The following is a 10,742-nucleotide window of genomic DNA, read 5'->3' as shown; positions in this document are numbered from 1 at the left end:
TTAGGTTATTAAAATTTTAAGAAAAATTCTTTGTTGGAAAACTAGGGTTTTTTTTATTCGATTCGTCTTCTTTAAAATTGCTGACGTGAGTGAATCAAACCTGGCAAGAGAGAGTCACTTTTTTTTTTTTTAATTATTATTAAGCGTAAGAGATCGTTGTTTGGTTATGTAGTCCTGCATCAATGCAGAGGCCAATAAAATTATACATAAGGGCATCAACATTGACACTTATGATTTCATAGGGGGTGGGACGATAAATTTTGCACTTTCCTCTATCTAAGTAACAAGGGTGGAAGGGCCATATGATCAAACAACGTTATTAGGGGCATTGACATAAATGAAATATCTAATTTCACCTGGAGTGGGAAGATAATCTTGCATACTTCTCTGCTTGGACACAAGGGCCATACGTTTAGACAACATTTTTTCCTTTATTTTTAAACACAAAAATATGTATAAATTAGAAGGAAAACAAAAATACAGGGTCCACTTCCCCCACCCCACCTATGTCCTAACTCCATTGCCCCACCACCTCCGTGTCCCTGTCCCCTCTCTCTCTCTCTCTCTCATATTGTGAAATCATAATATTAGACCTATTATATTGTATGGAAGGCAAATAAATTTGGTTACATACTGTGTTTTTAACTTGTTTGGTTACAAGAAGATGCACCGATTTAAGAAAGGAATTTTTTATTGATGTAAAGATTTTAAAATTTTATTGTTTTACCATTTTAATCTAATAAATTCTTTCGTTGAGCATAAAACCTAATATTTTCTTGTATAATTTATTAGGGTAATTTATAATGCCATCCATTGGAGAATGCTAGTATTATAGGAACACCCACTCTCTTTCACCAAATTAAACTTAGACTCCCCACCGTCAGTTTATTACACCCCAATTCCAGTATACCCAATTTACCATTAGGAATACTGACGGTGTGAGTAAGACACGTACCTGTCTTATAAACCTACCAGGATCTTTGATAGCAGTACCTTAACATTTTTACAATCTCACATCACAAACCAACATAAGCAGCTGAATCAGAGCATAGCAATACTCGAGTTATTCTGTTACATTTATCCATGACGTATAATATAATCTAAAAAATATACAATCCACAGTTATACCCAATAGTATCAAAGTATGATGTACAATCTCACTGGGCGGCGTAAGCACAGTGGTCGCAAGCACAGTCCTGATCGTGCTCCTCTGCTTCTGGCATCCACCAGTCACTCACACTATACTCTGACCTAGAAGATACTGGGTCACCCGCCATTAGCACCACGGTACCTGCATCATCATCTAAAAAATGTGTATACGTGGGGTGAGCTTTCCAACTAGTTCAGTGAGGGGTGGGGTCAAGCACATCCAAACAAGATAATAGTAGTAATAATTTATGATGCATGATTGCGAAAATTAAACACATAGTCCATGATGCTCGTGATGCAGTTCATTTATTTATTATCCCCCTAACAATATAAACTAAGTCTGATAAATGCTACGATGACGCATTAGGTTGTATCATTCGTCTAGCAACCACCATCAACTACGCAAGGATACAAACCCTAGCCGTGCGTAGAAGCCTGCCAGTCCCTGTATGCGTCCATGGGTCACCCAGTAAATTCCTGATAAGCCCCTCCTGACAGTCATGACACCGGTAACACATCGGCCACGTCGAACAGTTTTCCGCCTCCAGCTACAATCACATCGTACCATAGGTGTGGCATTCCGAAAAGGCACATCGAACATACCACAATGGGTTATTTAACACCTCAACCCCTGCTGGTAAGGGTTCGTAGCATAGGAAGTGATACCTAACCACATATACGCTACATGCCTTCATAGTGATACAGTTAGTATGAATTACACGATACCAGTAAGACCTCGGCCAAAAAGTGTAATCCATCTCCAAAATAGTCCCGGGTACACGATACCAGTGAGACCTTGACTACAAAGTGAAACCCGAGACCATTTACCTGATCTAGCATACATATCACAGTTGAGTATGGACTACGTGACACCGATATCAACCATCGACCACGAAGCACATTCATTTCCAAATGCAGTCTTGGGTTACATGATGCCAGCGAGACCTTGGCCACAAAGTGTAACAGCGACTACAACTAACTCTAATGCACATAATCAATGCATGAATGCAACATACATACGACAATCATAGCATTGATACCACCTTGGTCACGTCGAATTTCGTCTCACACACACAACCAAACACACGGCGATGACGGTACCGATACCACCTCGACCACACCAGATCCCGTCATACATCTCCATACAGTTCATATCATGATCGTAAAATAACAAATGTAACATATCATCATCGTATTTGAGCAATTACAATGACAAATGTAACATATCATTATCGTAGTTGAGCAATTACCATTAAACATATAATTCTAAGCATGTGAGAAATTTAATAATAATAAACATTCCAAAAATAAACATAGTCCATCCCTCACCTGGTTTATGATCGAATGTGCTTGGGTTCAAGTACGACCACCGATCGATCAATTCAATTTTGACTTCGGGGCATGTGTGTGTCACTGTCCTAGACACAAAGGGAATCGTACATCAGTATGCATCGGAACCTACACAGGTCACCCCCAAATGGTACAAACACTGTCCCTAAGTGACAATACTATCACCGAAAACACCCATCGAAAACAAGACATTTCCACAAAAAATATCAGTCCTGTTTCCAGTGGAGAAGTCAAAGAGCACATAAGGCTCATATGTCCACCGGAAATATGCCAGCGAAAACAGACCCAGTGGATCCAGTGGGCTGTTTCCAGTGGTGGTTTTGGGCAGTCCACCCAATTTGGGGCTTTTTGGCTCAAGCTCGATCACTGGGATTTATTCTGTGGAGTTTGTAGGGGATGTTCCTAGCATCATTCTAAGCCAATAAAATTTCAATTCCACCAAGCTGTTTGGGAGATACATCGATCGAATGATTGAAACCCTAGTTGGTCTCTTAGCAATACATGTTGTCGGAGCTCACCGGGCATGGTTCGAGCTTGGCAACAACACAGGGAGGGTAGAATACACATTCTACGACCTTAACATGGTTTGTACACTAAGATTCCACCCATACCTAGCTTTGTCTAGGTTGATATGGGAGGTTGTACTTACCTCTGGCAACGATTCCGGCAACAAGGCGGCAACCTGCACCAAGGTAGGCCTCTAACCTTTTCCTTCTTCCTCTTCTTCTTCCTTCCTCTCCTCTTTCTCTCCTCTCCTACGTTGAGTGCAAGGGAAATGAGGAAATGAATCCTCATTTCCCAACTTATAACTTAAGTGGACTTAGGGTTTGTTTGGGTAGGACCCCTTTTGGACCAATCGAGTTAAAATGAATTTCGAGGCACGAGGACCCGACCATTTAGATCCGTAAAGTGCTCACGCCACGAGGAAGGTGTGGAGGATGATTTGGGATCATCCAGAACTATTTAGATGCGAGTGGTGGGATCCACGGGCATCGGAACCCCGACAGTAGCCTGTCAACCCACCGAAAATAGGCACCGGATCCAAGCCTAGGCTACTTCTGGTGGCTTGTTTCCGATGGTGAAGACAGCTTGTTATCCCATGGCTGGTCTCGTATGGGTGGTTGCCTTCGGACATGCTCAAGGCCTTTTGGCAATTTTTGATGCGTATCAGAATTCAAGTGCGGGGAATTGGGTCACTTACCGTCTAGAATCAGAAGGTACGAATCCGCTCCAGTTAGATAGGCACGCAATGCACAAACATATGGGGTCATCTCTATCCCTTCGGCAATGCGCAGCCGCGAGCCAAAACCTTATCGTACTTTCGATCTCCAATCCGAGGCCTATCACAATAGTTCAAATTAGATTGGATTAGGGCACGGGTGTAACATAGTCACTTAACAGTGAAGAGTTAAAATGACCATTATATCCTATTCACTAAAACTCTGTTTTTAAACCCAATTCCTCTTCCGACATCTCTTTCTTTCTCTTTCTCTCTGAAGTTTTTTTTTTTTGGGAAAAATTCCATTTATTTTTCTATTATTTGTAAGATGACTAATACGATACCAGAGGACTAGAATCATGACTCTAGAGATAACAAACCATCGATCGGAAAAGATGAATCACTTATAATAGTGGTTCGTCTTCATAACCACCACGATCACCATCACCATCGGTAGGAAAACCTCTGTTTAACAGTGAAGAGTAACCCCATCAATCAAAAAGACGAATCTCATGACATCAAACCCTAAAACATCACTACCAAACCCTAGTTCCTCCAGTTGCCATCGAAGGAACTGCCACCCCGAGTAACGAGATCCAATCCACCGACTCCATAATCACCACGGTCACCACCATGATTGTATCCACCACCACCACCGCTACTATATCCACAACCACCACCGCGGCAGTACCCACCATCACCACCATCACGTCGACCTCCACCGTAGCCACCACCACGACCGCTGTATCCGTTGCCACCACTACCGTATCCGCCGCCACTGCGGTAAGCACCTCCACCATTGCTTCCTTTGTTCTACACTTGATAGATGGTAATATTACAACCGTCGAGGCTTTGGCCATTCATCCCTTCAATAGAGTCCCTCATCGCCTGCTCATCATGGAAAGTCACAAAGAGATCTTCCAGTCTCTCGCTCTGAATTGGAGGGGTATTTTAGGTACTTAATATTTAGTAAGGGCATTTTGGTATTTAAAAAACATCAGCACATAAGGCATATTCTTTAATAGTGACTGACGGTAAGGGGTCTGAGTTTAATTTGGTGAAATAGAGGGGATGTTCTTATAATAGTGGCATTCTTTGAGGGGTGGCACTGTAAATTACCCTTTTCTTTTTTGGTAAAATATTTTCTTGTGTACTTGAAACGAGACAATGCTTGCAATTGCTAAGTAAATTTTCAAATTATTTTAAAAATCACTTTTTATTTCCAACTTCAAGAACATTTAGAAATAAGACAATAGGCAATCAAAAGAAAATTAAATATTAAAAATATAGCGAGAGAGGTTTCATTCAGATAGTGCCCATTAAAAAAGGATGAGAAAAAGAAGTGAATACCATTTATTTGCTTTGAAACTATTTAAAAACTTCCTTATCTAGAGCTTTTTTTTCCTGATTCCCTCCAAAAAAACAAACTTCCAATTCTCTTTCCCCCTTCCTTGCACAATGAAATCCCTAGATGACCTCTCTATTAAGCAAGGCAATCGGCCTTTCCTTATTTCATTTTGACATGTTCACCCTCTTAACATGGTTCAATTGAATCAACCAAACATTTTCACTCATCTCAACCTAAACATTTACCAATCCCAAAACTTAACCCCATCCCAAAAAAATCGATTGAGTCATCGGGTAAGGAGAAGGTGCTTTACCTCCCACCATTTGACACAAACTTGAAACAGATTAGGATCCTCTCAAGTGTGCCGACCCCGCTAGTGATGATTAGACGACTGGCAACACCGGGGCAAGCAATTAAAGTGTCTCCCAGCTGTCCAATGTGCGCTGGGAGAGTTAGCGCACTTGAGAGGATGTCGTTCCACTTGCAACAAATATCCATCTTTTCTATGGTAACACCCTGGCCAAAAAAAAAAAATCCCTGACACATTTTCACCATGATTTACACTATCTAGTCCCTCTCCTTACATTTTTTTTTTCTTGTTTTGCCTCCTTTTAATATTTGATTTGAGCTTCCTGAATGCTTCAAGCACTTGGTTTCGAGGTCCTCCTATGCTTGGGTCCATTATTAAATATTTAGGTGTGCTTTCTTTCTTGTATGTATCCGGTTCTAAATAAAAACCTAACTAGTTTTGATACAAACCTTTTCCTTTGTAACCAAATGGAGCCTTAGCGAGCATTGAATATGACCCTATAAAGCCCTCACTCTGATTTGGATCAAGTCAGTTTTCTTGACCATTGTGGCTTTGTTTAAAACAAATAAAGCCCATAGCTTTTTAAACTAGATCTTGGCTGATAGTGAAACTATAAGAACTTGGGCTCAAATTTTGTTTCTACATTTTGGAGTTTTTAAGGAAAAATTATGAGAAGACAAAATTAATATGCAATTAATTAATTCCAAAATGTTTCACTAATCTTTTAGTGCAACAAAACACAAGTTGCAAGCTTCACTCAAAAAGGTTTCAACTTGCAAAGGAATTTCATTTTTTGGTAAATTACAACTAAAATCTCTCTGGTTTTTGACAATTTTTACCTCGTTCTAGCATTGCACATGGTGAGTCGACCATTGTAGAAAAAAGGACTGATGTCTTGTATTTTGAAGCATGAGTTGTGGGCTATCTCCAAAGGGCCGTTAAAACCCATAGGCCTTAATGATTTATACGGAGGGTAATTCAAGAAATTTTTTTTTTTTTTTGAATTGTTATATATTTTTCCTGGCTATAAATCGGTAGTGATGGAATTTTTAGTGTTATTGGGAATTCTTTGTAAACATAGACGTGTGTGAGGATAGAGCCTATAACTATATTTTCCATCGTTAGTGAAAACTACCCCTCGACCTCACCGGGAACATATGTAAACACCTTGCCAAACTGCATATACCCTTGTGTTGTGGTTGTATGGTTATTTCATTTTCTGCTTCATGTATAGATTTTCACGGGGAAGAGAGAGAGAGAGAGAGAGAGAGAGAGAGAGAGATATCAAGATGTTTATTAAAGAAAATTTATTAGAACGGTCTGGGCAATCAGACAAATACAATTGGCTTCAAATAATGAAAACCCTAATTGAAATTAAACAATATTGACAAATTTTCATTATTATTACAGAAAATTTAAATGATAGTTGCTCCAAAGTGCAAACTGCTTGTTAGTAGAGTGGTGACTCATGGAATGAAGATATCCTCCTCTTTCTCTCTCTCTCTTTTTTTTTTTTTTTTTTTTTTGCTTGACCTCCTTTTAATTGGCAATTTCAGCTTTCTTCATGCTCCAAGCACTTAATTTTGAGATTTTTATATCCTCTGTTCCGTTGTTAAATACATACAGATGTGCCTTTTCATATATCGCCTTCTTCGGGTAAACCCTAGATGTGATACAAACCCTTCCATCACCACCAAAACTCTCGACGATGGAGTGATCAATCTGCAAAAAAATGAATCTCACAATATATATCAAAATGCAAAACTAACAAACAGAGAATACAATATATTATATATGATGCCAATCCTAAGACATTCAAAACAAACACTCTATCGATAAATAACTAAATTTGACATGTGCCTTATCAACCTACCAAGCTTCTTAGTGATAGTTGTTCTTGAAGAGGATCCAAATCTAGAAAAGCTCCATACGTGGTTTCATCCAGTTGTTTCCCCAAGGATGACCTGTTTTGTTTATTATATGAAGTTAGGCAACACTATATGCGTGATAACCCAAGGTAGATTTGCCTTGATAGAACCTGTAGACTACCAAAAAGGTATCAAAAATAGAATATTAGAACTGACCTGCTTTGGTCACTGCACATGAGCACCACATATTTCTTCTGATCTTTGAATACCCTGAAAAATATTGCTGTTTGTTCTTTCAAGCCTTTACTAGCCAAAACTAGCAATCCAAATGGTCCAAAACTTCCTTCAACCGAAGCCCCTTTTTGGCTACAAAGTAGTTGTGGACTATCCCAACTTGGGTCCATCTTCTCAGCATTCTTCAATATTTTTGTCAAGTCAAAAGAAACATCCACATCGGCCTTTCAATAACAAAAAAGAAAGAGATTAAAAATCTATACTGAAAGAGAAGAGATGACAAATCAACTGGATTAGAAATCTCTGAGGGTATATATATTTTTTCATTTGATGCAGTGGGTCTGAAACTTATTAATAGATTCACTCTTGCGTGGAAGAAAACAGATTTAAGAAACTCACTTGTGAGCCAGTGACACCAGAAACTTCAACTACTGATCCTTTCTTCAGATATGTAGTTTGCAAATTAACTTGTTTTTCGCGTAATTTCTCGATTTCTTCCACTGGCCATTGAACCAGTTGCTTCCCAGAAGCATGGAGCCAAATTTTCCTAGGAATTGCCTGCAAACAGAATCATTGGATAAAACTTAGTCCTCTCAAGTACTGAAGAACTTGAGACTAAGAAGGATGTTCATGAATTGTTTAAACTCTGCTTTACCTGAACTCCAGACCATCCTTTCTTGACATCAGCATGTGGGGTTGTTGATTCATTAATCCAACCCCACAGTATCCTTCTGTTCTTAGAGTTATCAAAGAATGTCTTCGAAGCGTAAAATTTTCCATAATCATATCTCAGGCCTGAATCGCTGTCGATGAAACCTTTGTTTGGAACATACTTATCCTTCTTCAGATTGTAAGTACCAATTGTGTAGTATTCATGTCTGGTATCATCCAAGCTCACCTTAAAAACATGCTTAACATGAGGACCAGTTGCAGATGTGTCAAGACCATCTTCACTGTTTACAGAGACAGGGAAGAAATCCGGGCACTCCCACATTCCTGTTTTCTTGGCTGAATAGAGTGGGTGGTCGACTCTTTCCCACTTAATGAAATCCTTGCTCTTATACATAATTGCCTTCCCTTCGCGATCAATCTTGCTTCCTATGATCACCCTCCATTCCCCATCAGGACCTGTCCAAGCAGTGGTGGGATCCCTGAATGAACTTGCATTGATCCCATCAATGGGAGTCATAACAGGATTTTGGGGTGGTTTAGTCCATTCTACCAGGAATGGATCAGAGAGATTCTTGGGAAATGCTAAATTCTGGACTTGGTTTTTTTGTGGGTCTATACCAGTGTAGAGAACAGCAGGTTTGTCCCCTGGTAGGATTGTAGTTGAACCAGACCAACATCCATTAATATCTGATTCTATGGAGGGTTTGATTGCAGGTTCATGGTGAACCCAATTGACGAGATCAGTCGAAGTGGCGTGTGCCCATACTATGTTACCCCAAACTGAACCATTTGGATTGTACTGGTAGAGGAGATGATAGATTCCCTTATAAATCATTGGCCCTGCAACAAAGATAGAACTTGAATGTCAATTCCCTTGTACATGTTAAGTACTTGAAATTTAAATCCAAAGAGACTAGACTAACCATTAGGATCTGTTTATCCAATGATATCCAATAGTCCATTCCAGAATCAGAGACATACCCACAAAATAAATCAAAAGTTGGTCAAAAGAAGATTGTTAGAAATGTTAGAAAAAGTAATATAGAAGCTACAGAAGAGAAGAAGAAGAAGAACCATTGATCCAGTTTTTGGCCGGTTGGAAATGGTAGGCAGTTCTATAAGGCTGAAGGGTTGCTGTAGTATTCTGAAAAGATTGAAGGTGTAAGAAAACATTGTGAGAGGCTTCAACATTGACTCCATAGCCAAGAAGAAGAGAACATAACCCAATAAACCAAGCAACCTTGAAGGCCATGGCTATTGGCTTCCCTTGACGTAAAAAGGAAATGAAAGAATGAAGAAAGAAAATAGTTATATAAAGTTGGATAAAGAGGAAGAATTGTATTTCAGATCTTCAAGAAACTACAGGAAAAAAACAATGGAAGATAGATCCCCTGTTAATCAGGTTTATATGAGACTTCAAGAGTCAAACTTTAGGTCCTACCAGAAAAAAAGAGTCAATCTTTAGAAAATAGTTATTTTTAATTCTGATTAAAATTAGAATTCAGTGGTGGTAGGCCATGAATAAATTATTATTATTATTATTATTATTATTATTTTTCAAATAATGATTTACGGTTAAAGCAAGAAAACAGGAAACAGAGAGTTCCCAAAACCGCATAAGCCATCCATCCTATCTGATATCAATCCCAGAAACCTCTCAGCCTAGTTTTGGAACAGCCAGATATGATGTTTTTGGGAAAGGTCACAAGCCTAAGTGGGAAGGCAAGGGAATGGCACCGCCCAGCCCATAATTGGGTTTCAAATTAGCTGGACCACAGGTCGGTTTGGAAACTGAAACTATATCACAACTACCAAATCTTATCCTCTTCTTTTGTCATGTCAATACCTGTAATGGAAGAGAGAGAGAGAGAATTTTGGGGATGCCACCTTAATGGTTTGCCTTAAAATAGGTAATAGTTGTGGGAATTGGGTTTGGGCTTTGAAATTGGATGTATGATATTACCCATATTTGGGTTGCTCAGATGGTTTGAGTGAATTGAGGATTACGTGGATAGACGCATTGTTCTTGATTTGATTCTCCATTTGTGCATCTGCGATCTAAGTGGAAACTGTGGCAATGAGCTGCTGCGCTAGTTTCCCCGAGGATTAATCGAGATGCACGTAAAGTGGCCCAGACACCTTCGTTAAAAAAAAATAAAAAAGATCCATGATATTCTAGATATTGGGGTTTTTTTTTAATTATTTTTCCCCAGATCATATAGGCCCTATGTAGTTGATACTCTTTCTCATTCTGTCATTGATGTGGCCTGAAAAGTTCCCCTACATTGGTGGCTTAGGAACCCTGATAAAGAAGAAGGGTATCCAACTCAATCCCTCTCCCCTCCCCTTCTTCTTTATTCCGACTTCCCATCTAAATAATGAATCATAGAAGAAAATATGGTTGAAGCATTGTTGTTAATAATCATCCAAATATGCCATAGATTTAATGATGCTAATGAAAACTTTTTAGATATGGTCTATTTATAATAATGAAAATATTTAATTTCCATTTCAGTGGTAATTTATTTTTTATTTTTTTCCTTTTGTTTGTTTCCATTTCACATCTAGATAATGATTTACTAAAGAAAAGAT

At 39.0% G+C, this 10,742-nt stretch overlaps 1 protein-coding gene and 1 pseudogene across 1 annotated transcript; both read right to left on the bottom strand.

The window, feature by feature from the left end:
- Window positions 1-4,251: 4,251 nt before the first annotated feature.
- LOC122065646 lies at window positions 4,252-5,564 on the bottom strand (annotated as a pseudogene).
- Window positions 5,565-6,668: 1,104 nt separating this feature from the next.
- LOC122060882 (beta-fructofuranosidase, insoluble isoenzyme CWINV1-like) lies at window positions 6,669-9,500 on the bottom strand. Its single transcript, XM_042623987.1, has 7 exons — window positions 9,225-9,500; window positions 9,074-9,082; window positions 8,134-8,990; window positions 7,878-8,036; window positions 7,461-7,702; window positions 7,250-7,340; window positions 6,669-7,098 (listed from the first exon to the last, which is right to left on the bottom strand). Exons 1-7 carry the CDS (start codon window positions 9,400-9,402, stop codon window positions 6,916-6,918), a joined length of 1,719 nt encoding a protein of 572 aa, XP_042479921.1. The 5' UTR covers window positions 9,403-9,500; the 3' UTR covers window positions 6,669-6,915.
- Between the last annotated feature and the right edge of the window lie 1,242 nt (window positions 9,501-10,742).

The sequence above is a fragment of the Macadamia integrifolia genome, chromosome 2, assembly GCF_013358625.1.
Source record: "Macadamia integrifolia cultivar HAES 741 chromosome 2, SCU_Mint_v3, whole genome shotgun sequence".
Classification (NCBI taxonomy): domain Eukaryota; kingdom Viridiplantae; phylum Streptophyta; class Magnoliopsida; order Proteales; family Proteaceae; genus Macadamia; species Macadamia integrifolia.
The sequence above is the reverse complement of the archived record's forward strand: the minus strand, read 5'-3'. Positions and strand labels throughout refer to the sequence as shown.

Excerpts from the sequence above, each read along its gene's own strand:
- LOC122060882 (XM_042623987.1), bottom strand. The coding sequence starts at position 9,402 with ATGGCCTTCAAGGTTGCTTGGTTTATTGGGTTATGTTCTCTTCTTCTT. Across the intron at positions 8,037-8,133 it reads AAGGATGGTCTGGAGTTCAG|GCAATTCCTAGGAAAATTTG; the intron begins GTAAAGCAGAGT and ends TTCTGTTTGCAG. Across the intron at positions 7,703-7,877 it reads CTGGTGTCACTGGCTCACAA|GCCGATGTGGATGTTTCTTT; the intron begins GTGAGTTTCTTA and ends TGTTATTGAAAG.